The sequence below is a fragment of the Oncorhynchus mykiss genome, chromosome 5 (assembly GCF_057628025.1).
Source record: "Oncorhynchus mykiss isolate SJ-2025 chromosome 5, ASM5762802v1, whole genome shotgun sequence".
In the NCBI taxonomy this organism is placed as follows: domain Eukaryota; kingdom Metazoa; phylum Chordata; class Actinopteri; order Salmoniformes; family Salmonidae; genus Oncorhynchus; species Oncorhynchus mykiss.
In genome coordinates, this window is record NC_143026.1 from 41,742,588 (window position 1) to 41,770,117 (window position 27,530).

At 41.1% G+C, this 27,530-nt stretch overlaps 2 protein-coding genes and 1 pseudogene across 8 annotated transcripts in view; 1 reads left to right on the forward strand and 2 right to left on the reverse strand.

Moving 5' to 3' along the window:
- Positions 1 to 309: 309 nt before the first annotated feature.
- On the reverse strand, positions 310 to 714 carry LOC149983281 (E3 ubiquitin-protein ligase RNF170 pseudogene; annotated as a pseudogene).
- Positions 715 to 11,636: 10,922 nt separating this feature from the next.
- Positions 11,637 to 22,202, reverse strand: LOC110523849 (N-lysine methyltransferase KMT5A-A). 2 transcript variants are annotated; one of them, XM_021602912.3, is made up of 7 exons: positions 21,869 to 22,202; positions 21,065 to 21,215; positions 20,226 to 20,514; positions 17,115 to 17,202; positions 14,588 to 14,647; positions 12,774 to 12,964; positions 11,637 to 12,575 (listed from the first exon to the last, which is right to left on the reverse strand). In XM_021602912.3, the coding sequence occupies exons 1-7, from the start codon at positions 21,986 to 21,988 to the stop codon at positions 12,365 to 12,367; spliced, it is 1,110 nt and encodes a 369-aa protein (XP_021458587.3). In that variant the 5' UTR covers positions 21,989 to 22,202; the 3' UTR covers positions 11,637 to 12,364. The 2 variants fall into 2 exon arrangements, with proteins under 2 accessions (XP_021458587.3, XP_021458588.3); XM_021602913.3 differs by having other exon boundaries at positions 20,226 to 20,511; positions 21,869 to 22,187.
- A 685-nt stretch (positions 22,203 to 22,887) lies between these two features.
- The window catches only part of sbno1 (strawberry notch homolog 1 (Drosophila)), a 30,362-nt gene continuing 25,719 nt past the window's right edge, over positions 22,888 to 27,530 (forward strand). For 2 of the 6 annotated variants that reach the window (XM_090234853.1, XM_090234856.1), the window contains exons 1-5: positions 22,888 to 24,481; positions 24,881 to 24,997; positions 25,530 to 25,607; positions 25,886 to 26,122; positions 26,352 to 26,478. In XM_090234853.1, the coding sequence (XP_090090979.1) occupies positions 24,881 to 24,997; positions 25,530 to 25,607; positions 25,886 to 26,122; positions 26,352 to 26,478 (559 nt within the window). In that variant the 5' untranslated portion in view covers positions 22,888 to 24,481. The remainder of the gene's footprint in view (positions 24,482 to 24,880; positions 24,998 to 25,529; positions 25,608 to 25,885; positions 26,123 to 26,351; positions 26,479 to 27,530) is intronic. The other 4 variants (XM_090234855.1, XM_021602918.3, XM_090234854.1 and 1 more) reach the window with 4 other exon arrangements.

Here is a 27,530-nt window from a genome sequence, read left to right on the forward strand (position 1 = left end):
TAACAAAATAGCTATATATTTTTGTTGATATTCCCTCCCCCCCTTAACAATTTTAATTTGCTTATGTGCACCTTTTCCTGGTCCAGCCATAGTCCCCACTATTTTTGTATTTTTTTTAAACCTTTATTTAACTAGTCCAATGCTCTAACCACTAGGCTACCTGTCACTCCATTGTACACCAAGGGACTTTTATCAGGGCCCCATGGAAGTCCAAAGTAATAGATAAAGAGAACTGATCATCACAGTGTCTTTGACCTGACATGATATAAAGAGGTATGGGATTTATTTCATACTTCTGTCCAGAGGCTGTCAACCTGCCAGTCTCTGAGTCACCACTTTGTGGTACATGATGAAGAGAAGCAAGATGACAAAGCAGTCGTCTAAGAAGCTTTGCAGGCCGAACAGGGCCTTAAGCAAGAAGTCCAGTGAAGAGCCTAGGTAGACCAGACACAAATATGGGTACAGGACATCCAGTAGTTGGCCCCCCATGGAGAACATCTCCCCGAAGGCATGGCACGGCGACGTGAGGACGTCCCGCAGTCGATCAACGAGAGATCTGGGCTGGCCTGAGAACCACTGATTATAGTCGTTGAGATCCTGCAAGATGAGTATCAGCTCAGCCTGCCTATCCTGAAACTGCTGCAGTGAGGCGTGGTCTTGGAAGAGCAGGAAAAGCAATGAGTTTCCTGCTCTGACTGAATCTGAGGGCCACATTATATACTGAATCAAGTGCTCTCAGGGTAGTGGTTGAGGCCTGCATATATATAACATAACTAAAATCTAAAACCGCCAGTAATGTACATCATACCAGCTCCTTCTTGGCCTCCAGAGAAAAACAAGCCTTATGCCGGCAATAAAAACCTATTCTCAGCTTGAGCTTCCTTATCAAGTTCTCCACATGCACAGTGAAACCCAAATATTTGTACACTTTGACTTGCTCTATAGTATGTCCAGCCAATGTAGCAAAATTCAGAACCAGATTTAAATTATACAGATTCTATTGTATGATGTTAAGTGCTCTTTGGGTATTTTCAAAAGCTAAAGATAAACTACTACCAATTGAATGAAGAATAGTATCATATGCATAAAAAGGAACATCCGCTGTTTCAATATGATCCCCAATGTTGTTGATATACAAAATGAACAACAGTGGGCCCAAAATAGAACCTTGTGGAACACCTGAGAACTCTTTGTACTCAGATTTACAACAATCCGCTATTACACATTGTGTACAATTTGATAGGTAATTTATAAACCAATCTAGACCATGACCAGAAAATTCCACAACATTTTAACCTTTGCACTAAGACAGCATGGTTCACTGTGTCAAATGCCTTTGACAAATCAATAAAGACAGACATACACAGTAACTTCTTGTCAAGAGCACAATGGATGTCATTTAAAACCTTCAATGATGCTGAAACAATGCTGTGGCCAGACCTAAAACCTGATTGCATTCCATTTAAGATGTTGTTTGCTTGGAGGTAGGCCTTCAGCTTCCTACTAACTAAGGACTCCAGTACCTAAGATAGTACAGACAATTTTGATATGGGTCGATAGTTGTCAAATAGTAGTCCACATCCCTACATTGGTTTTCATCTATTACACCCATTCATATCCTGTACTACATATCCATTGGTATTGTGATAGTGTAGGTGAGATAGAGAGATTGTAAATCAAAGAACCCGTCCACAGTCATGCCAAAATGGGCTGCAGATTCCTGGATGGGAGTTGTCCGAGTAGATTCCCTTTAGGTGCCCATTATCCCAGTCCCCGCGTAACCTGCGGGAGACAAAATAAGCACCAGTTTAATGAATGTAAGTCTTTCCGCTTCAGTTTAATAACATTGAGCCTAATAGAGATGTATCAATTTATCAATTGAATGAAATATTTTGTATGTAATATTATTTAAATCTTGTGTTGAAACTGTGCAAGTTAGAAGACAGCAGCTTCCCCCCTGATCCATTTCTGGGTTGATAAGTAAAGGAGAATAATGAACAACATTACATTTCATAATGGTGGGAGCAAGTTTGCAAGACAAATATAACCATTTCCATGCCAGTGGTGGTGGTGTAACAAACCACCAAAATAACACCCTTGTAGTACATAGGCTACAACAATGCATCAAATCAAATCAAATGTATTTATATAGCCCTTCTTACATCAGCTGATATCTCAAAGTGCTGTACAAAAACCCAGCCTAAAACCCCAAACAGCAAGCAAGGCAGGTGTAGAAGCACGGTGGCTAGACAAAACTCCCTAGAAAGGCCAAAATCTTGGAAGAAACCTAGAGAGGAATCAGGCTATGAGGGGTGGCCAGTCCTCTTCTGGCTGTGCCGGGTGGAGATTATAACAGAACACGGCCAAGATGTTCAAATGTTCCTAAATGACCAGCATGGTCAAATAAAAATAATCACAGTAGTTGTCGAGGGTGCAGCAAGTCAGCACCTCAGGAGTAAATGTCAGTTGGCTTTTCATAGCCGATCATTAAGAGTATCTCTACCGCTCCTGCTGTCTCTAGAGAGTTGAAAACAGCAGGTCTGGGACAGGAAGCACATCCGGTGAACAGGTCATGGTTCCATAGCCGCAGGCAGAACAGTTTAACCTGGAGCAGCAACACGGCCAGGTGGACTGGGGACAGCAAGGAGTCATCATGCCAGGTAGTCCTGAGGCATGGTCCTAGGGCTCAGGTCCTCCTAGAGAGAGAAAGAAAGAGAGAAAGAGAGAATTAGAGAGAGCATACTTAAATTCACACAGGACACCGGATAAGATAGGAGAAGTACTCCAGATATAACCAATTCTCTCTTCATACAGGCTACTAGTAAAACTAATTATAGAAGAGGTATACATATTCATGTAACAAAAACCCATAGACTAGCTACCACAGGAGCTACAAATAGTTAGGGCGAATTGGGCAGGCTAGTGCTGAGCTAGTTAGCGGTTAGCATTCGACAGTCAAATACAAACGTCATATAATATAACTTGTTAAAATACATATAATTGGTGTGTCTCATATGTACACATGAAAATACAAATAATATGAGCCTTAATTTCTGCAATTAAAACCATTAGGAGCTAAAAACATGTATGATAAAAATGTAAATCATTGCAGCCACCATTTTGTCTCACAGGCTTAAATGCAAAGCAAGCCAACAGCTAGCCTGGCTTTATAGAGTACCACAGTTTGAGTCATATACCCATAAAACCTAGCGGTCAAACAGGGAAATGGTTCCAATAGTTTTTCCACCATTCATTTTTCCCATAGGGGATTTTAGAAACACTTAAAATAAGGGCTGTGTTTCGTTTCGGCTTACGATTGCGTGACGATTTGACAACCGTGTAAATCTCTCTAGGACAAGGTGACTTTTATCAATATAATTTGCCTCTATTTACCCCCCAAAAATGAAATGCTAATTAGCTGCTAATGTGGCTATCATAAATAACTACAAATGCCATGGATGATCTGGATGAGACTCAAGGCAACGGTAAGAATCTCTGGGTTAACTATCTAATGTTAGCTAAACATAGTAATTAATAAATTGTCAAAATTTCTTTAAATGGGCAATTCTGTGAACTGTCTTTTGCAAGTTTTAAATTGATGCAATACCTGTTAGGTGTCAGCTAGAGATGACGTGCAGGAGCTTGCAGGGATTTGTAGTTTTGCATGGTCTACTTTGATCCTAATTAGCGTTTTCAAATCTGAGAGTGAGTGGAGCCAAATATATTGATAAAAGTCACTTTGTCCGAGAGAGATTTACACGGTTATCAAAACCTCACGCCAGGGTAAAGCCTACATGAAATTTTAAGTGTTTCTAAAATCCCCTATGAGAAAAACGATTGGAACAATTTCCCTGTTTGACCGCTAGGTTTCATGGGTATTATGACACCTCCATTATGGGGCTCTATTCAGTATGTATTCAGTCGGTTAGATACTCTGCAAACTTCTGCAATACTGAATGATTATGCGAAGAGTAAGACATAGCGCATCTTATCGGTTATCTAACCAAACTTTACCTCTGATTATGTCAGAGCACTAGATCTGTTTTTTTTTGCTGGAGTCAGGTAGTAGATGTGCTTAGCACAAAGACTTTCAAAGGCTCTGAAACAGATATGGCATTTTTCTTCTTCTTTGAGTTTTATTGGCAGACTACACTTAATAAGGTGTATTTACGCCACCTACTGTACAGGGGACTTTGCGGGACTAAAATGAGAAGAAAGAAGGGCCGTTGTCACATTCAGACCCTTTTTGCCAGGCAAGCAGAAGGGTGCAGTGGAGAATTTGATGTGATGGCAAAGATCAGTCTAGTTAAACCTTTTTCTTTTATCACTTGCTCCACCTCGCTCTCCACCCATGTGATCCTTTTAGATTCCAGAGATGGAGTCCAGAGATGTCAGAAGGACCATTGGGGGTCCATTAAGTCTCATCTTCTTTCTCTGTACTTTTCTCCTGTCATGCCTCTCTCTCGCCGACTCCCTGTCTCTCGCCGACTCCCTCTCTCTCGCCGACTCTCTCTCGTCAAGATCCTCTCTCTCGCCGACTCCCTCTCTCTCGCCGACTCTCTCTCGTCAAGATCCTCTCTCTCGCCGACTCCCTCTCTCTCGCCGACTCCCTCTCCTAACTCCTATCCTTCCTCTCTTGGTGGTAATCCCTTTCTCCACATCTCTCTCGGTCATCTCTCCTCCCTCTGCTCCCCCACTCAGTCTCTCAATTAAATTCCAAGGGGCTTTATTGGCATGGGAAACGTGTTAACATTGCCAAAGCAAGTGAAATAAATAATAAATAAAAGTGAGAGGACAAAAATCAACGTCAACAAAATAATTTTAGAAATTACCTGTAAATATTGGACTCAAAAAGGTTTAAAACAGATAAATACATTTAAAATGTTATATTATCAGCTATGTAAAGGGGTTTAGCAATTTTCAAATTATTTTTGGGTCTGTGTGATCTGTGGGAAATATGCATCTCTAATGTGGTCATACATTTGGCAGGAGGTTAGGAAGTGCAGCTCAGTTTCCACCTCATTTTGTGGGCAGTGGGCACATATCCTGTATTCTCTCGAGAGCCAGGTCTGCCTATGGCGGCCTCTCTCTATAGCAAGGTTACGCTCACTGAGTCTGTACATTGTCAAGGATATTCTTGACTTTGGGTAAGTCACAGTGGTCAGGTATTCTGCCACAGTGTCTACTCTCTGTGTAGGGACAGATAGCATTCGAACTTTCTCTATTTATTGGTTGATTATTTCTAGTGTGTCAAATAGTTCTCTTTTGCTTTCGCATAATTTGGTTGGGTCTAATTGTGTTGCTGTCCTGGGGCTCTGTGGGGTCTGTTCGTGTTAGTTAACAGATCCCCTGAACCAGCATCTCTCGGTGTGTGAGGGCTGTATGGTGGAATGTGTAGGCATCACTTACTTTTAGGTGGTTGTAGAATTTAACAGCTTTTTTTCTGGACTTTGAAACTAGTGGGTATAGTCTTAATTCTGCTCTGCATGCATTGTTTGAGGTTTTGCTTTGTACACTAAGTATGTTTTTGCAGAATTCTGCATGCAGAGTCTCAATTGGGGCAGCAGGGTAGCCTAGTGGTTAGAGTGTTGGACTAGTAACCGGAAGGATGCAAGTTCAAACCCCCGAGCTGACAAGGTACAAATCTGTCGTTCTGCCCCTGAACAGGCAGTTAACCCACTGTTCCTAGGCTGTCATTGAAAATAAGAATTTGTTCTTAACTGACTTGCCTGGTTAAATAAAGGTACAATTAATTGGGTTTTTGTCCAATTTTCTGAATTGTTGGTTGGTGAGTGGAACCCAGGACTCACAACCATAGCATTCTGTTCTATAACCAATTGAAGTACTTTTAGCCAGATCCTAATTGGGATGTTGGGATGTTGAGTTTTATGTTCCTTTTGATGCCATAGAAGGCCCTTCTTGCCATGTCTCTTAGATCGTTCACAGCCTTGTGGAAGTTACCTGTGGTGTTGATGTTTAGGCCGAGGTAGGTATAGTTCTTTGTGTGCTCTAGGGCAATGGCGTCTAGATATCATTTTATTTGATGTCCTGGCTACTGGACCTTTTTTGGAACACCATTATATTTTGTCTTACTGAGATTCACTGCCAGGCCCCAAGTCTGACAGAATCTGTGTAAAAGATCTAGGTGCTGCTGTAGGTCCTCCTTGGTTGGGGACAGAAGCACCAGATCATCTGCAAACAGTAGACATTTGATTTCCGAGTCCAGTAGGGTGAGGTCAGGTGATGCAGACTGTTCTAGTGCCCTCGCCAATTCATTGATATATATGTTGAAGAGGGTGGGGCTCAAGCTGCATCCCTCTCTCATTGGAATTTATGGTCTGTATGTTTTCATTTAGCATACCATCAACACCACAGGCCTTTTTGGGTTGGAGGGTTTGTATTTTGTCCTGTAGTTCATTGAACGTAATTGGCGAATCTAGTGGGTTCTGGTAATCGTCAATAGCTGATTCTAATTTTTGTAGTTAATCATGTATGTGTTTTAGCTGTTTGTTCTTTGTTATAGAGCTGAACAGATTTGAGAAGTGGTTTATCCATACATCTTCACTTTGGATAGGTACAGTTGAAGTCGGAAGTTTACATACACCTTAGACAAATACATTTGAGATCAGTTTTCCACAATTCCTGATATTTAACCCTAGTAAAAATTCCCTCAGTTAGGATCACCACATTATTTTAAGAATGTGAAATGTCAGAATAATAGTAGAGAGAATGCTTTATTTCAGCTTTTATTTCTTTCATCACATTCCCAGTGGGTCAGAAATTTACATACGCTCAATTAGTATTTGGTATCATTGCCTTTAAATTGTTAAACTTGGGGCAAATGTTTTGGATAGCCTTCCACAAGCTTCCCACAATAAGTTGGGTGAATTTAGGCCCATTCCTCCTGACAGAGCTGGTGTAACTGAGTCAGGTTGTAGGCCTCCTTGCTCGCACACACTTTTCAGTTCTGCCCACAAATGTTCTATAGGATTGAGGTCAGGGCTTTGTGATGGCCACTCCAATACCTTGACTTTGTTGTCCTAAGCCATTTTGCCACAACTTTGGAAGTATGCTTGGGGTCATTGTCCATTTGGAAGACCCATTTGCGACCAAGCTTTAACTTCCTGACTGATGTCTTGAGATGTTGCTTCAATATATCCACATACATTTCCTCCCTCATGATGCCATCTATTTTGTGAAGTGAACCAGTCCCTCCTGCAGCAAAGTGCTGCCACCCCCGTGCTTCAGGGTTGGGATGGTGTTCTTCGGCTTGCAAGCCTCCCCCTTTTTTCTCCAAACATAACGATGGTCATTATGACCAAATAGTTATATTTTTGTTTCATCAGACCAGAGGACATTTCTCCAAAAAGTATGATCTTTGTCCCCATGTGCAGTTTCAAACCATAGTCTTGCTTTTTTATGGCGGTTTTGGAGCAGTGGCTTCTAACTTGCTAAGCGGCCTTTCAGGTTATGCAGATATAGGACTCGTTTTACTGTAGATACTTTTGCACCTGTTTCCTCCAGCATCTTCACAAGGTTCATTTGCTGTTGTTCTGGGATTGATTTGCACTTTTCGCACCAAAGTATGTTCATCTCTAGGAGACAGAACGCGCCTCCTTCCTGAGCGTTATGACGGCTGCGTGGTCCCATGGTGTTTATACTTGCGTACTATTGTTTGTACAGATGAACATGGTGTGTGGAAATTGCTCCCAAGGATGAACCAGACTGTTTTTTTTTAACCAGGTAGGCCAGTTGAGAACAAGTTCTCATTTACAACTGCGAACTGGCCAAGATAAAGCAAAGCAGTGTGACACAAACAACAACACAGAGTTACACATGGAATAAACAAACGTACAGTCAATAACACAATAGAAAAGTCTATATACAGTGTGTGCAAATTAAGTAAGATTAGGGAGGTAAAGGCAATAAATAGGCCGTAGTGGCGAAATAATTCCAATTTAGCAAATAAACACTGGAGTGATAGATGTGCAGAAGATGAATGTGCAAGTAGAGATACTGGGGTGCAAAGGAGAAAAAATAAATAATAACAATATGGGGATGAGGTAGTTGGATGGGCTATTTACAGATGGGCTATGTACAGGTGCAATGATCTGTAAGCTGCTCTGGTAGCTGATGCTTAAAGACTTGTGGAAGTCTACAATTGTTTTCTGAGGTCTTGGCTGATTTCTTTTGATTTTCCCATGATGTCAAGCAAAGAGGCACTGAGTTTGAAGGTAGGCCTTGAAATACATCCACAGGTACACCGCCAATTGACTCAAATTATGTCAATTAGCCTATCAGAACCTTCTAAAGCCATGACATAATTTTCTGTAATTTTCCAAGCTGTTTAAAGGCACAGTCAACTTAGTGTTCGTAAACTTCTGAAACCACTGGAATTGTGATACAGTGAATTATAAATGAAATAATCTGTCTGTAAACAATTGTTGGAAAAATTACTTGTCATGCACAAAATAGATGTCCTAACCGACTAGCCAAAACTATTGTTTGTTAACAAGAAATGTGTGGAGTGGTTGAAAAACGAGTTTTAATGACTCTTACCTGAGTGTATGTAAACTTCCGACTTCAACTGTAGCTATTTGTGTTGTTTGTTTCGTGTGTTCTAATTTTCCCAGAAGTGGTTAGATTCTATGGATTCTTCAATTACATTGAGCTGATTTCTGACGTGCTGTTTGTTCTTTTTTCTTATTGTTTTTCTGTATTGTTCCACCATAGCGACGACTCAGGTTTTCTGGGTCTCTGTGTTTCTGGTTGGATATGTTTCTCAATTTCCTTCTTAGGGTATGGCATTCTTTATCAAACCATGTCATTGTTGTTAATTTGTTTAGGTTGTCTGCTTGACATTTCTAGGATTTGATAGGGAAGTTGAAAGGTCAAATATAAAGCTTACATCTTCGCTATTGCAGTGAAATGTTTTGTCCAGGAAGTTGTCTAAAAGGGATTGGATTTGTTGTTGGTATGTTTCTGAACTACTTTCCTTCCGTCTATAACGTTTCTCAGTAGTATGCAGTTTGTTCAGCTTTGATGCCTCATGATTGAGTATTGCTCTGTTCAAGTAGGCTGTGATTTTGCTGTGATCTAATAGGGGTGTCAGTGGGCTGACTGTGAACATTCTGAGAGACTCTGGGTTGAGGTTTGTGATAATGTAATCTACAGCACTACTGTAAGGGATGAGCAGTAGGTGTATCTACAGTAGGAGTCCCCTCGAAGCCTTGCAAGAGTTGTGACCTATTTTTGTTGGTTGTTTTGTCATAGTTGTGCCTAAGGGGGCATATTTGGTAGGGAATGTTTTCACCTCCAGGTAGATGTTTGTCCCCCTGTGAGCTGAGAATGTCGGCTTCTTGTCCAGTTCTGGCGATCTCTCTCACAGCTCAAGGACCTATCTCTGTCCCTCTCTCTGTATAGCGTTCCTCCCTCACTCTCTCTTCCTTCTCTCTCTCACCCAATTCCTGGTTCATGGTGGCAGGAAGGTTGATGGGTTTGCAGAAGAGTCTGTCCTTCCCACTGAACTGCAGCTAGAACCTAGTCACTCCGTCCCTCACCAGGCGCAGCCGGCGGATGTCCCCGTATTTGAAGAACACTTAATTCAGCTTGTCCTCCGTTTTTTGAGGGTTCAAGCAGGCCATGAATAGAGCAGGTCCCACACCAAGGCTTTGTTGGGTTTGTAGCGGGAGACCAAGACCCTCCAGACAGCCTGGTCATGCGACTCCACGTCAGTGCCATTGATGCTGCCCGCCTTGTGAGGGTGACGGTCGTAGACTTTTGCCACTGGACTCCAGTCGTTCATTACTCTCCCTGACACTAAGCAATGTGGTGGCAGAAACAAAGTGTTAGTAAAAAAACAGCTCACAGAATGAAGTCACGTATCTGACAATTTATCTTCGTTAGAGATGCATATTATTTTGAAGTGGGCCATGGTCATTACTCATTAGTCATTGTTGCAAGCAAAAATGATGGATGTACTAACAAGATACTTGTCTCTCCACCCTAACATTGGGAGTCATCCATAAAGCGTCACGCTGAAAGTGGTGATTTTAGGATGTAAATCTTGGTGGGGCAAAGTTAATTTTTGGGGGGTTGTTATGCCAAAAAAACAACACTAAACAATACATTAATTACACTATAATGGTGCCCACAAACTGTTAGGGCCTACATAAAACTGTCTCAACAGCAGTCCCAACACCTTTACCACTGCTACACCTGGCTATCAGCAGAGCCTTGTCTGGCAGCAAAACAGTTCATTCAGCCTCATTTACTGCCTTTTAAAAATACATAGCTGATATGGCTGACTTGCTTAAACAAATGTGTTTTCTACTGACAATTGAGATGTACAAACTATGGTATAAGGGAACGACAAGCGGACAAGAGGCAATCCGTGATTTCGATTAAGACATTCATGAGCGAGCTAAGACAGATGTAGCTCTTACAATATTCAATGATTACGTTGCTCTAAAACAGGTTATAGGCTACATGTGCACCATCAAGTCAGAACAGTAGGCAAAATTATGAGGGGAAAAGGGAACAAATTATTAGGGTGGGGCACATAGGCTACTAACAGCTTACTTCACAACATACACTTAGTATTACTTTCTTAGCTACAGTAACATATCTCCCTGGCATATTACATCATTTATGCCACAGCATACAATACATTTTTGGAGTCACCTTGTGCTGTGCTTACTTGAACAGGAAGGTGGCAGTCCTTTTGTGGGCAAATTTTGTCATCAAAGTCTGGAATTCTCTGGATTTATGGTGTTTTCAAGACAACTGGGAACACTGAAAAAAAACAAGGTTGAATCATGTCAGTGATCTTCAGGTCCAAGTTCCCGATTTACAATTCAGAGTTGGATTACCGTTCAAAAGTATTTTCCCAGTCAGAGCAACATTTTCCCAGAGTCCCCAGTGGTCAGATTCCCCAGTTCCGAGTTTCTAGTTGTGTTGAGCGTGGTAGAAGTCATGCTGGATTGACAGCATGGCCAATGTTGAATGTTTACCTTTTTAAACTTGGAAAAGAGACCGTTTAACCCAGACATTGGACCACACATCCACTCCACTGAATAAGTAGGCTAGTGATTGCTTTGCAATGCTTGCAGTTAGCCACTAACTCCTTCCAAACAACTCATTGTTGAATTTGCGAATTCCAACTTGTGTAATGTCTATGTCCAATGAGCACTGATACGTTTTATCTATAATTCCTCATTATGTCTCTTCATATGACAATGATTAAAAAGAATTTGCCTAGTAGATTTTTCACTTGATTTTTAATTGTGAAAGTATGTCATGATCAGTCTAATTAAAGCTACTGTAGATGTGTGATTTGATGTCAATGTGGCCAATGACCTTGAGCCTTCTTGGATGGCCACTTCTAATGGAACTGTTTTTCATCACTAAAAACAGTCCGTGTGGGAAATGTTTAATTTAGAACGTTCCGTTTGGAAATGTATCTCACTAAGCCAACCTCATGCAATCAACATTACATATTAGAGGGGATCTGATGCCCTCTGAACAGTAGTTATACAAATCATCAATCCATTGTCCTCAAATTCAGCTTTGTAATCAGCAAGGTGTTTAAATGCAAAAAGAAGAGTCCGACGTCATGACAAAAGCAAGCTGGGGTATAATTTGCATAAAACCTGTTTATTCAATGATGCCTCCACCCCAGCATACATATTTAAATACTTCCTCGTGGAGCATTTGTTTGTGGACATTGACAGCTTTGTGTGTTAGAGGTACAGATTTGTTCAAGTTCATAAAACAACTATACATAACATAGCATAAAGTTGAAATTTCAAATAAAGTGTGTGTGTCATTGGTTGGAATCCTATTCCAGTTTTTGGAACCTTTTAAAGACTAATTGCATCTAATAGTTCTGTTTTCTGCATCAACCAGAAAGGGTTCTGGTACCATAAATATAATTATTGCTTAGCAACTAACTACCATACAACCAATTAAGAAAAACTTTGTATAAAAATGCAGAACACTGAACTACAACCTGCATGCCGTGGAAGCACTGGTCTACCGGGAATACAAAATATACAAAAAGAAATGTGCTGGAAAAAACTAGCATGTTTCATAGACTGATAAATATATTAAAAGTATTGATGTCGCCAGACATTTAGAAGGTGTACCTCAATCTAAATGTGTGTTTAAGTCACTGTAACCTAACCCACCCTCCTCAAAAACTCCCTCCCCACTAAGCACAAACTACCCCCTCCCTTTCAAAAAAAAAAAAATGTGATGACACATTCTGTTGCTAAGGCAATTTTTACATTTAAAAAGACGATCTATTAAGAAATCAAGGTGTTGTTAGCATTTTCCCTTTTCTTTGAGCTGGATCATGTCTCCATCAATGTTTGAGCCAGGGGTGGGCTGCGATGGAAGCTTTGCTGCGGTCGCCGTAGTCGTAGAGCAGCTCCTCGCCCTCATCGACGTCTCGCGATGCCACCAGGATGAGGTGAGGCATCCCGTTGATGTCATGGAGTTTGGTTTGACAGTTGCCGTTCTTACTGTGGTTGATCAGACGACCCATGCGCCCCGTTTCTTTCGTGGCGTCCACACTAGAGGGAGATGCAGTAGAGAAAACCCCCGCCGCTGATATTAGGTTAATCTAACAGTTTGTTATGGTTGAAAAGTTATTACACCATGAAACTTAAAACAAATACTGCATTAGTGAGCAGCCAATAGTGAGAACGCTGAAATAGTTTTGCAGCTATACCAGAGATGCCACACGCATAAGAGAGAGTGGTTTGACATACCAGTATGTTTTGCAGAGATACTGAAAGTAGTACATGTAGCAGCCGGTGGCAGGGTTAAGAGCATACTCGGCCTCCCTCATTTTGGCATCAGTGACCTGCAGCAGATCGCCATGGTACTCCACCACATACTGGCCCTTATCGAAACACTGGGTGGCAAACACTCCTCGACCCTTCCCCTCTATATGCTGCACCTGTACCATTTGGGGAATAAATATACAGTGCATTAGGAAAGTATTCAGACCCCTCGACTTTTTCCATATTGTTACGTTAGACGTATTCTAAAATGGATTCAAATGTTTTTCCCCCCTCAATCTACACACAATAGCCCATAATGACGAAGCAAAAACAGGTTCTTAAATCACCACATTTACATAGGTATTCATACCCTTTGCTCAGTACTTTGTTGAAGCACCTTAGGCAGCAATTACAGCCTAGAGTCTTCTTGGGTATGACGCTACAAGCTTGGCGCACCTGTATTTGGGGAGTTTCTCCCATTCTTCTCTGAAGATCCTCTTAAGCTCTGTCAGGTTGTATGGGGAGTGTCACTGCACAGCTATTTTCAGGTCTCTCCAGAGATGTTTCGATCAGGTTCAAGTCTCAGCTCTGGCTGGGAACTCAAGGACATTCAGAGACCACTCACGCATTGTCTTTGCTGTGTGCTTAGGGTCATTGTCCTGCTGGAAGTTGAACCTTCTCCCCAGTCTGAGGTCCTGAGTGCTCTGGAGTAGGTTTTCATCAAGGATCTCTTTGTACTTTGTTCTGTTGATCATTCCTTCAATACTGACTAGTCTCCCCGTTCCTGCCACTGAAAAACCTCCTCACAGCATGATGCTGCCACCACGCTTCACCGTAGGGATGGTGCCAGCTTTCCTCCAGACGTGACGTTTGGCATTCAGGCCAAAAAGCTCAATCTTGGTTTCGTCAGACCAGAGAATCTTGTTTCTCATGGTCTGGGAGTCCTTTAGGTGCCCTTTGGCAAACTCCAAGTGGGCTCTCATGGGCCTTTTACTGAGGAGCGGCTTCCATCTGGTCACTCTACTAAAGGCCTGATTTGTGGAGTGCTGCAGAGATGGTTGTCCTTCTGGAAGGTTCTCCCATCTAAACAGAGGAACTCTTGAGCTCTGTCAGAGTGCCCATCATGTTCTTGATCACCTCCCTGACCAAGGCCCTTCTCCCCGATTGCAGACATTTTGGGGTACCCTTCCCCAGATCTGTGCCTCGACACAATCTTGTCTCGGAGCTCTATGGACAATTCCTTCGACCTCATGGCTTGGCTTTTGCTCTGACATGCACTGTCAACTTTGGGACCTTAGAGACAGGTGTATACCTTTCCTAATCATGTCCAATCAATTGAATTTACCACAGGTGGACAGTGGTAAATCAAGTTGTAGAAACATCAAGGATGATCAATGGAAACAAGATGCACTTGAGCTCAATTTAGAGTCTCATAGCAAAGGGTCTGAATACTTTAATACATCTGCAATTTATTTAATAAAAACATTTTTTTTTTGCTTTGGCATTGTGGCATTGTGTGTAGATTGAGGCAAAACAATGATTTAATCAATTTTAGAATAACTGTTGTTGTAATGTAACAACCATTTGGACATTTGGTCTGAATATTTTCCAAATGTACACTATTTTCACTCATGGAATACAATATAGTCTTGAAATAATAAAATGAACTTAGTATCACACTATTTCTCTGAAAACTGTGAGAAGCATTTCATGATACGTCAGTATGAACATAGCAACAAGGTTTTCAAATACAGGGCCTCTCAGTCAGATTGGCTAAGCGCTGTGATCAATGAGTGTACCTCCATTCCTTCCTCGATCCCATTTATGATCAGATTGTCGATGCGTTTCTTTTGTTCACACTGTAAGAGAATCCAAGCAGAGAGGACATGTAATAAGAAATGTAAAATTTGGCTCCACATTTGAAGGAACACAAGTCCTTATTCACAGTTGCTAATGGCAGTATAGCTAATCTCAAATGTTATGAACCTTTCTCCTTTCTAAATAAAAAAAGTTAAACTGCAAAGTTACTAGTGCTGAGCGATTGGTGCTTGGAGGTTGGTTCAGTGTCGGTTATGTCCGTTCGATAATATTTTTGAAAGCCTTTAAATGCATTATGAAATGACATTAAAATGATGAGATTTTTAAATGGAAATTCCAAAGCCAAAAATAATGAACACTGTCAGGTCCACATTGGGAAACAGTTATTTCCTCTTTTTCTATTGATATGAAATAATACATTATTTCAGTCATGACTTTATTTATTTGATGACTTTAAGGAATGAAGAATAATGGTCATCATCTAATCTCTGCTCAGGCAATAGCAGTCAGCCTGAGAACCAGTTAACCAGTTAAGTATCTCTATGCTCCCCATACTGTATTGGGGCAATTCCACCAATTTTTCACTTAAAATGTATGGCCAAACTAAAACCATTGATTTAAAAAGTTGAACAAAATCATACAACTCTGTACAAGGACTACTTTTAACAAATTTACACTGAACATTTCACAAACACTTACTAGAAGAACTGTGCAGATGCAAAATTTGGTAACAGAATTTAGGTAAAATCTCCCTCAGTTTAAAACAATTAAATATCTGCTCCAAATTAAGATTCAAAAGATGTCTACAGAAATAATTGTGTCAGCTATGACGTGACGCCTCAACTTTGAAAAACATATTTTGGTTATTTAACTGCATTAAGTGAAGTGGATTTACACCCGGTAACAGAATTTCATCATAGGTCCCTGATCTGTACTACACAAATGCAACAAAAAAAACAAAAAACACCAAACAAGACCAATTTTGGTTGGTCCAGACCAAATCTGAACCAATCATAGACGTCCATGTTTCACAAGTTTGGACAACAAAGTATAACATAGTTGAGCTCAGTACAGTAAATTAGAGTATAGTTCAGTACAGTATAATGTACTCAACTCTGAACTACACTACTTTTATTTACTGTACTAGAGCTGGGCCATATGGACAAAAATCCATAAATTGAAGGGGGAAAAAATGTGCAATGATAAATCGATAACTTCAGATAAATATTTTTTTTTCCGGGGAGGTGCTAGAGCTGGGGGATATGGACAAAAAGGCAATTTATCACTAACTATTTTGCTCAATAACAACATACGACAAAACATTTATTTATTTATTTTGTAAAATGGTGGCAGGGCTCTAGACAATTATTTCCAGTGCCAAGTAAGAAAGATGGTAGCCTATGATAATATATATAGGAAAAATGCATGATTGTATTTTGATGTGTAACCTATCCAAATACGATCAGATTCATTTTGGGCTCTTAAGAGAATTTGTGCATATTGGCATTTAGGCTATATTATTTACCACTTGAGGAAATGGGAACTCAAAACACCTAGCTAGATTGCTAACTCTGAATATGATATTGTTGATAGATAGCCAGTAAATGTAATCTAACGTCCTACAAAAAAAACGGTCCAGTGCTAGGCCACTAGATGTAAGCCTATTAAGTGAAAATGGCACGCTCCACTCGGCTCTGTAGGCGCTTCAAAACCCATACTGCATAGCTTACTCCAGTTGTAAAGTGGTGCCATGAATCCAATATTAAGTGGTGAGAAACGCATTATATACACTCACAGAAAGCTGTGACTCTCCTCTGTAACTAAAACATTAGTTGCTTTGAAAATGTATTTGTCGCAATAGTATTTTATGCAACGGTGCTTCTCAGAACGCATCGCTCCCTCCTCCATCTGCAGTGGGGAGAGGGATTGAGTCAGCAGCCGACAGCAAAACAGGGACAGGCAGACACTTCCATAGCAGGAATCAACATAATGCATGGGCCATTACTGTCGACCACAATGGTTTTAGAACAAATCTACAGGAACGTTGTGTAGCAAAATCACCAACGTAAGAGGAATGCAATGTCAGTGTCTGTCATTTCTGGTTTATCATCACAGCTCTATATTAGAACTTGTCAAATGTCCATATCAACTAGCCCATGTCAGCTAATGTGTTTTTTATTTATTTTTTAGCCCATAGATATTGTTGTAATTTGTCACTCAAATATCACATTAGACATGGAAAAAATGTACAGAATTGCAGGAAATATGTTTTAAAACTTGCAAAAGTCTCTCCACCAACAAAAAGGGTGTGAATAGTTTGTCATGAACAGTGCTTGAGCCCATAGAAATATACATGGCGTGTGCATGGGGGCGTGGGATAATGCAGGAAGCAGCCCTGTTTATCTCTCAATAATCTGCACAGTACACCACAAAATCTTTGGTATATAACAGCATGGAAGTGGTCAATGCTTTAAATATTACAAGGTAATAAATGCACTTTGCGCTCACCTTCAACTCCGCTTTGCTTTTCCTGGAGCTTCTCCTTATGGGATAGTAGTCGGTTACTTTGCGGTTTTGGGAATTCCTGCTCACTGCTCTGTTAAAAAAAAAATGTATGAAGTAGCATTAATTAACAAACACCATTTTTTTTTTATATATACGGGCACATATGAGCCATGTTCTTATCAAAGTGTCCAACAGACAGACATTGCAGCCCTTTGTGGTACATCAATTATATATCTGTCCCCGACCTACAGTGGTCTGTTCTTTAGAAATTGACATTTTAAAAACCTGTATTGTATACATGTAGGCTACTGAGCTTGATTGATGCTTTAAGCACACAGATTAAATAATTAAGACACACAAATGACTGAAGAGGGATCAGAAACCAAGACCGCCTAACCAGGACGAGAATGTTTTTGTTTTCTTCAAAAATGAAAATAAATAAAATGTTCCTGACCCTCTTCCTCCCCGCTGCTGCTGGCCTTGGCAGATTAGGCTGTTATGCTCCTGAAGTTGCCAGTAGGATATAGGCTACACCAGGGGTCAGCAACCTTTTCCATTTGGAGTGCCAATTTATCTTACTATTTCTACCAATCTGCGTGCCAGTTATGATTTTCATATGCACATTTGTGGAACAATTTAATTTATAATAAAGTCATATTTCAAAATCCTAAAAGTAACTTGTATTGCCATCTATGTAAAAATAACCTACATAAAGTCAACAAATAAAAACCATTGCAGCCTGTAGGTAGAAAATAACATGATCAAAATAAAATGTCCTTTAAAATCGCATTGGCTACACATGGCCGGTCTACAAGGAACTTTAAAACATTGTATTAATTAAATTAAAAAAGTAAAATAAAAAAAGCAATTTTTCAGGACCCTGTCTTTCAAAGAGATTTGGAATTTTACGAATGAACATCACCGATCTTCATTGTAAAGGGTTTAAACACTGTTTCCCATGCTTGTTCAACAAACCATAAACAAATCAATGAACATGCACCTGTGGAAAGTTCGTTAACAGCTTACAGACTGTCACAGTTATGAAAATTTAGGACACTAAAGAGGCCTTTCTACTGACTCTGAAAAACACCAAAAGAAAGATGCCCAAGGTCCCTGCTCATCTGTGTGAACGTTCCTTAGGCGTGCTGCAAGGAGGCATGAGGACTGCAGATGTGGCCAGGGCAATAAATTGCAATATCCGTACCGTGAGACACCTAAGACAGTGCTACAGGGAGACAGGATGGACAGATGATCATCCTAGCAGTGGTAGACCACGTGTAACAACACCTGCACAGGATCAGTACATCTGAACATCACACCTGCGGGACAGGTACAGGATGGCAACAACAACTGCACGAGTTACACCAGGAACGCACAATCCCTCCACCAGTGCTCAGACTGTCTGCAATAGGCTGAGAGAGGCTGGACTGAGGGCTTGTAGGCCTGTTGTAAGGCAGGTCCTCACCAGACATCACCGGCAACAACGTTGCCTAATGGCACAAACCCGCCGTCGCTGTCTTTACTATTTAGTTAAGATTAAATCAAGAATAGTCTGATGGGTGACTATATTAGCCTATCACTTGTGAATTATAAATTATCACCATGTGAGTAAGAGGCGCTGCACACTCACAGAGAAGGGCACAACGCAGCACTCCGGGCCGCAAAAGGCCTGGATTTTTTTAGGGTGCATTATGCCGCCATGAAATTCATTATCAAGTGCTTGTCAAATTGTGAATGAGAGACTGATAGTGTGTACAGCCCGTGCAAAAAAAACAAAGCAGAGCTCAAGCCTTTCAAGAGACTTTTTCAAATCATCATCATTAGAGTCTCATCATGCAGCCTTACAATGTATCAAACATCAAAACATACAGCCCAACTTTTGTAAAACAACTGAAGTTATATTAATAACTCAAAATTAACCATATACGAGTAACTATTTATTTGTTAACTGCTCACAGAATAGCCGCATGTGCACACTCACTCAAATCGTTTGGAGAAATGATTTATATTTTATTCAGCTTTGTTTAATTCATATTAGAAAATAATGCCACAGAATTTTATGCAAATCTTGTCTGCTAAATTAACTCGTATTGCCCACAGCCACTTGGCATAGCCAGATCAGGACAACTCAAGAGTATGCTATTATGTTCTTCTGAAATAGACTACATTTTCTTCATATCATGCTTCTTTGGACCAGTCTAAAATAAATAATGTTTATTGTGATGTGTAGGATATATTACATGGCTTTATTAGACTTTTTAAAATGGCTTGTAGGCTGTGTGTGGAAGCCAGGAGATGCTAATGTTGTGTTTATGTTAACTGTCAATTACCGCGAGACTGACAGTTATTTGCTTGACAATCACCGGCTGATGAAATCTTGTGACCGCCACAGCCCTACCCCTGGCCTGAGAGAATAGAAGTTCAATGTGTAGCTAGATGTAGAAGGCTAATGTTAACTAGCTAACGTTGCTCATGAAAGGAAGTTAGGCTAGCGAGCAAGCATTTTTAGCCCGGTTACCTACAACAACACAAATTTAAATTGTGTAATGTATGACAGAATGATAGACCGTTTGGTCAACATGAAAGAGGAGGATGGCATTGGCGAGAGTCAACATGTTTTTCCTACTTGCACGAATGTGCACGCACACAGAAATCAGAAGCATGGACAGCCACATATCACAATTTTACGTTGATTAGACTAAATTGTTTTTGCTATATTTTAGTTGTCACTGTATTAGACCGAGCATAGGTATTTGATGTTGAAATGGTGCTGGAATAGTGGAGGCAGCTCCGGTTTTCTTTGTGACTTGCGGTAACTCTCTTTGGTTCTAAGTCAATAGCTGTTTAGCGGTCTGAAAATGTAGGAAACATTAACTTGCTTGACCATGTAACTGTTTGTTACATGCAATATGCTTTATGGACTTCAGACAGAGGTTGTTCTCTGGTTTTGTGATGAAACAAAAGGGGGAAAAAATGGTATCATATGAAGCTTTATGGCTTACTCTGTAATGAGTAGTATTTTGATTGAAATAACAATTCTCACAAAGCCACCACTACCTCAAGTTCAGTTCACTCCGAATATGTGCACATGGGAGACGCACATTCTTAGCTTACATTCTTAGTGCTGACTTCTTCCCTTTGGCCTTGCGTCGGATGTCCCTCCTCTGGTTGGCGAGGTGAGCAGTGGTGTTGTTGGCGAGTAGGGTGTGGGTGATGTTACTGGGGGCAGGAGGGGAGGAGACATCAGCTGGGGAACGGAGGCAGGAGACTGGGGAGAAGTGGAGAAGCTGCTGGGAGGACTGATGCTGGTTCTCATCTGTCCTGCAGGGCCACTGGCTGTGGCTCTCTTCCATGTCTGCCAGCTTCAGGACGCATGCCGCCTCAGAGTTCAGTCTCCTGGCTGCTGGGTGGGGCAAGCAAAGAGGAAGTCAGATGAGGATATAACAGCGTTCATGTCAATGGCTTCATCTCATTCACATTGCTTTTGTACATTTCATGTCAAATGGGCTATCAAAAACTGAGGAAACAAGAATAAGTAACTTTAGACTATCGAGATGCCACAGACTAAACCCACAGCACCTCAGATGTGATGAGAATGTTATTTTTGAACGAGGGGTGAAGTGATGGACCATGATGAAGCCAACCTCATCATGCAGCCATGTTTAAGGTTTCATGTAAACACACATTTTACTCAGTATTCACTAAGCCACATAATGTCTATACACATTGATCTAGGCCAGGTATGGGCAACTGGCGGCATGCAATGCCTAATCATGGTCAAATTACCACCCACATGGCCCCATTGATTTTGTTAGTCACTCTCGCTCAGATATCATATTAACAACTGTAAACATTTCTCTCCACCCGATGGCAGAATGTGTAGACTTGCAGGAAAGAGGCAAATAGAAAGACCAGGACATGCACTGCAGTAGTTCAATGAATACACTACATACCATCCGCTTGCCTCTGTGTTTCATTCTGTATAGAGCAGCATCCAGCGTACTTTCCCTCCTGAATGAGTTTGATGGTCATCTCATCACGGACAGGTGATTTGGACTTGCTGTGGCCCAGGAGAGTGATGGAGTGGCTGTTTAGTACCATGTCCTGTCAGGAAGGAAGGAAGAGGTGGAAACCATCAAATCATTTGCTGTTGCTGTGTGTGTGGAGACGTCAACAATGTAAATAACACAACGTTGAAATTCATTTTCCAAAAGGTTAATGTCGAGGACCATAACAACTCTTGAGTAATGTCTGGCAGTCACCTGACCTGGTCTCATGAAAAAGAGGAGACCTGTGTCAATACACTAGCAGTGACGCCAGCCAGCAACCTAATTTGGCTAACTATGACTAAACACACCTGCACAACATACGGGCCTCCTGGTTGTTAGCTCGACCGTTCGCTTATTCACATTATTTGTGACAAACATGTTGTTTTCGAGAACATGCAAACGTGGCTGTATATTTGAGTTACAAATGCCTCGCCCACTAAAAGCGACTAACTTTTTATTTCGACCATTCGCTTATTCAACCGATAGGAGTAGCTAGCTGGAGTAGGGAGAATAACGTATAGTTAGCTAGCTAACCATGCTAGCTAACATTATGCAACAATGTTGGACATTGATCAAGTAACATTAAAAACAAATACCTAACTAGCATAGAAATAACAGTCCACTCCCCTCTATTGTCCTAAATTAATGTAACATATTTTTTGTAAAATAACAAAGTACACATTTGACGAATTGTTACAGCCAACTTACCCCGTTCATGTCTGGATTGTTTTGTTTTTTGTATTTATGCGAAAAGGCTTCGGGTCCACTCTTCTGTTGCAGTAAAACAATATCCAGAAGCCGTGTCTCCCCGTATGTCCCCAGCGTCATACAACAGTCATCCCACCTCTCCTCTGCCTTCGTATACTCTCCTCCGTCTCCACAAAGGTCAATTTTGTATGTTTTCCTTTGAAATTATTCAGCCCAGGCAGTTTCCACAGTTCCTCCCCTCCGCCATGTTTTAATGTAACTCATTCAAGGGAGGGAGCCATGTAAACATTTAAAGGGACGGTAGTTCTAAAGCAGAGCCAACAGGCGGCGCTGTCTAACATTGTTTTGGGCAGTTAATTAATCAACATGAATCATTATCATCATCCTCATTAAAGAATTACCTTCTGAAAATAAGTATTTTACAGAATCTGAGTAAACAACAAATTGAAAAACAGTCTAAACTCTCTCTCTGTACTTTGGTATTGGTGTGTCAGGTTTCGTTTGTGGCTGTTTTATATTTTGTCAACAAACTTTTCACACTGCCTTTTTATCTAGACCTCATGATTTTGCAAAAATGTATGTCTTCCTCATCGTTTCTCTGTATTATTTGTACAATATTTTTGACACTGCACGGTATAACATTGAATGATCGTGTAAAATGTTATTTTATTATATATCATATATATTTTCTGTTTATTATTGATGCTATTAAAAGCATGAAGTAATGCAGCCGGGGAGGTCACCATCTGAGTGGTCCTTCTCAAGGTTTCGACTTTCCAGGGAGATTTTCCTTGCCTCTATGCTGCTGTTTGCTTTTTGGGTCTCTATGATTTAGATTGGGTTACTATTGATTGATTGATTTGTGCAATATATAAACATGCAGCACAAAGGATTAGACCTTAACGCCGTCATGATTTGAAACATGTCACACAGACCTCTAATAACGTAGCAAATGTTTTACCCTGACCTTACCAAAATGGGGGTTCCCAATGACATATTTTGCATAATGAGAAAACGTCGACTGGACGTCACTTCCTTCAAAGACTTCACGCGGTCACGTGACGAGGGTTTAGCACTCTGTTTCTGGAATCTGTAAGGTTTAAAATTATGCTTGAAATGTCAACATTCTTTTCTTTATCGATTGCTGATCGCCAACGGACGCCCCGCGACCACTTGGATATCATTTTTTATCGACGGAGTGCTAGGAATTCGCGCCTGAAAATTCCAGCTCTCGGGCTAAACGTCACGTGACCAATACGCGACTCTGGTCGTTTGGTAAAGATGGCGAAAGGTGGTTAGAAAACAGCGGAGCGAAGAGGGTAACAGCCCCTGTAACCGCCGCGATAAACTGGACACCCGTTGACTGCCAAGTGAGTGTTGTTGCCTGGCACAAATATTTGTAAATGGTTGGTGATTTCCCCAGGATCACGGTGAAGTGTTTATAGTGAGGCTGTGACATGTTGTTTTCGTGAAATTGTATTTTATTGTCCTCTTCGCATTGCAACTAACGCGGCAACGTTAACGTTAGCTGTTAGCTAACGGCGTGACAGAGCATAACACCAACACGGCTTAGTACGCTATTAGCTAACTAGCCAGATAACTTAAAGCGAACTAGAGTAACGTTAGCGAAATACCTTTTGTAACATTAACTATTACTGTAGATATAATTACCTTACTAATGGTAGTGATGCTAGTTAGCGAATGTGTTATTTGGGTTGTATTTTAGTACATTGTTTTCTTAGTGCAGTAAAATTCATAACGGGCAGTAGGGGTTAGCCAGTTTCAGTAACGTTATAATGCATAGCTACATAGTTAAGTTATCCAGCAAGCTAACTAGCTTAAATGCCAAGGTGAATGGGACTTGTTTACGCCGCTGTCGCGTGAATAGTAAGGTTGCTTTTCACACACAACAGTTGCATATCGATGTAAATTGATACCATAGTTAGTTAGTAACTTGATTTATCAAATCAGTGGACAGCTCAGCCAAGTTAACGTTAGCTAGCTAATGGTCAGGTGAGTTTCAAGTAGCTAACGTTAGCTAGCTAAAATACTGCAGTGCTATTGACTTTAGAGGGTGTGTGGTTTCCTAGCTATGTATGTGTACAAGCCACATTAATCTTCTAAATGTCTTAGCCTGATCTAAACAGCAAGCACATATAGAACATGTTAGATTTGACATTAGCTAGCTACTGTTAGCTAGTCTTGCGAACAACGACGTCACTCCAGGAAATTGAGACTACGGAGTAGGGAGCAAGTCAAGTGCAAACACGTGCCAGGGTCCGGGTCACATTGTAACCAGACAAATTCTCAATATCCCACACCTTGATGTACACCTTGTATTTAAGTGTGTAACTGCTGAATATTCTTGCAGTCTACCTTGACCGATTTGTTTTAAGAGTTGGGACCCACTGTCGAACATTTCTAAACATCCTTGACGCTTCCTGGCCGGTGCCACATGCCAGTCAACATTCTGTTGCTATCATCTGCTCTGGGTGGGAAGTTTTTATTTATTTTAATTACTAGTAGCAGCAGCAACCAACATCATACTTTATTAGTGCACAGCTGAGTGAAGATATCTGGTCTGATGATTGGATAAACTGTTAGATTACCAAGGTAAACAGTCACTCAGTGGTCACATGTCTGCCACATGGAGCTGTGCATTAGGTCCTATTGTATGTTTTAGAAATATCTGTTGCTACTTATTCTACATGAAAGCAGTTGATTCAAAACTCGTAACTATTTGTATTTTTTTTATAGTGTCGTTTTTAATGATCTTTGAGCTCTTGTGCTTGTATTTGTTGGTGTGAAATTGTGTGCTGTATCAGGGTGTGTTAGACAGCTTACTGTTAAATAAAAGCTGTCAGACAGCCCACTGTCTGTATGACATAACAGACCAAGTAGTGTTGAAAAATACAGTTAACTACAGACACACAATTTTGGTTAGATCACTAACAGAGGATTGTGTTTTCCTATTTGGCCCCTGCTGATGTCACTTACCAATTTGTTTTGCAGATGATGGATCCTGGACAGGATTTGCTCTTGGCAGCCCTGAGCGAGAGCGGAATCTGCCCTAACGACCTGTTCGACTTTGACCCTCAGGATGCTGCTCTTCCCTCTCCCACCCCACAGGTAAGTAAAACACAGGGAGGCATCTTCCCAATTGTCCAAAGTGGCTTCTAGCTCTTCTGCATCTTTTGAGTTTAATGAATGGAAAAGCATTTAACTAATATAGTTATCTCAGTAGTTTAGTGACCTCCCAGCATCTCAGTAGTGGCGTTCTCTCCTCTGATCTGTATAAATACATAACTAAAGGACAGCCTGGGCAGGGCTCTACAGTGAAACCGTTTTACTTGTGTATGCGCCTAAATAGTTTGCTGTGTAAAAAAAATCGGCCAGATCATTTTTGCAATGATTACCTCACTGTACTGCAGCCCCTGAGTGCCGTGGAGAATACATGGAGTGCAGATTCATGACTGTCACACTTGCGCCATTACTACAAAGAAAATGGCCTGTAATCTCAAATATATTTCTTTGTGCGCCTTCATTTTTCAACTTAGGCGCACACATGCTCCTTGTACAAAAAAAAGGTCAGCCCGGGTGCTGCTGCTTCAGATGTTTAGTGTTCTCTGGTGCTGATGTGAGTTTTGTTTCTCTCCTCCAGTCCATCTCCATCAATGCCCTGGGTGTTGGCTCAGGGATGGAGGCAATGGCTCCACCCACACCTGTAGTCTCAATCAGGGTAGGAACTCTCTTCAACAAAATATGAGTTACAGTGTGCTTTTACCAAGAAACCTAGTCAGTCAACAGTTTGAAAATGTTTTCTCCTGTTTGTTTCCACTTAAAAAGGACACAGAATATTTGTGCTGCGTCTACACATTTCGTAAAAAAACATATGCCTTGTGTTAAACTACCCAGTTGCATAATGAATTGGAATATCTAGCGTGTTGTACTGCAGTATAATTTCTGTGTGGTAACATCTCAACCTCTCCTCCCTGTCCCTCCTCACTGGTCCATCAGCACAAGCCCCAGCCCTCAACTACCACATTTGTCTTAAATCAACTGAATCAGTTGCCATCACTGGGAACAATTGTTGTGACCAAGCCCTCAACTGGAGGCACAGCCAGACACACCATCACAGTCACTAAGGTGGTCCATTCAGCTCCCTCAGCCCTGCGGGGATCCTCTTCCACACTTACCTACTCCACTGCTCTCCCCTCCCCAGTCTCCACAGTGGTTCCTTCCAACAGAGAGCAGGTCAGTGGAGGAAGCACTTTTACCCTGGGAGTGGCATTGGGTTAAAAAAATGCAGCTGAAAATATTAAATAAACAAGTGTGTGTGTGCACGCTCTGATTTTAGTAGGTGTCACGAGGGCTAAGATGCCTTTCAGTTCCGATGCTGCCATCTGCAAAATAGCAACAAAAAGAGGGAAAACTTGAGTTAGAACTTTCCTTGAAATAACATGTATATTTCCTTCTGTGTCAGATCCAGCTGAAGGACCTGTTGAGGACCGGCAGCACCATGAAGAGCAGTAGTCTGGTGGAACTCATGAGGCTCAAGCCACCGCCAGACATCGCCCAGCCGGTCGCCACGGCAACAGCCACAGGCACCAGTGAGTCATGGTACTCATGGAACCCCGACTGGGTTCCAATGACTCCTATTTTTTATTTTCCCATTCGTCTTTTGGTGTCTGAGAGAACATGAACACTTCACTACCATTTGTTTCTCACCTATTCTGTACCATTTTCTAAGATCAGAGGTGACCCCATTGAGGGAAAAACTGCTCATATTTAGAGGTGCAAATATTGGGGTAGAGGCCATATATAGATATAGATATATAGATAGATAGAGTTAGGCCAGGTATTTAGATGAGTCGCCATGTTAGCTCCCATATAGAACTTTATTCTTGAAATGTTGGCGACGTAACAATACGTGAGGCGCTCTGACATTTCCCTGTGAAATGACCGGCTTTAAACAAAGCAAAATGGAGCAGTGAATTTCAGCTGTTTTTACTGATTGGCATTCGGGGTAATGTCCGTCCAAGACTGTATATTACTGTCAGCTAACTGCATATCTGCTTTCACCTGACATTTTTCGTAGTTTTAAAACCTATCAGATGCGAACAGCACTACTCATAAGTGTTAATTTTATTACTTAGCAATGGCTATGGAGGGAGAAGTGGCACTCTCGGAACGTTCAACCGCATTGGTCGAAGACATTTTCAGGCCATGTTATTTTGAGCCCCAGGGTGCAATCCATTCACCTCTTTCCTATCCGTATCGGTTTTTGTCAAATTGTTGCTCTTTAAGTTTGGAAAGCGCTGATCAGGATATAACAGCCATTTCAAAACCCTTCCCTGTACAGATTAACTTCACTCACAGGATCATTAATTTGTACCAACCATGTCCATGCTCAATCAGTGTTCAATGCTTTCATCCTCGCAGAAATTATACTGGTCTCGACAAAGATGATCCATAAACCAGGTATGGACAAGATCAAGATCAGGCGTCATCTGATTCTAGTGTTATCGTGTAACAGCGTTGAAAAGGGTTGTTATAAACAAGTCCACTTTTCACATCTTCAAAGCACTTTCAACCACTTGATTTCAGTTGTATGCAGTTGGTTTAGACTTCTATAGTGTGTGAAACTGAAAGCAGTCCGGTG

Excerpts from the sequence above, each read along its gene's own strand:
- LOC110523849 (XM_021602912.3), bottom strand. The coding sequence starts at position 21,988 with ATGACGCTGGGGACATACGGGGAGACACGGCTTCTGGATATTGTTTTA. Across the intron at positions 20,515-21,064 it reads AACACAGAGGCAAGCGGATG|CAGCCAGGAGACTGAACTCT; the intron begins GTATGTAGTGTA and ends TGCCCCACCCAG. Across the intron at positions 12,965-14,587 it reads GGATCGAGGAAGGAATGGAG|GTGCAGCATATAGAGGGGAA; the intron begins GTACACTCATTG and ends CAAATGGTACAG.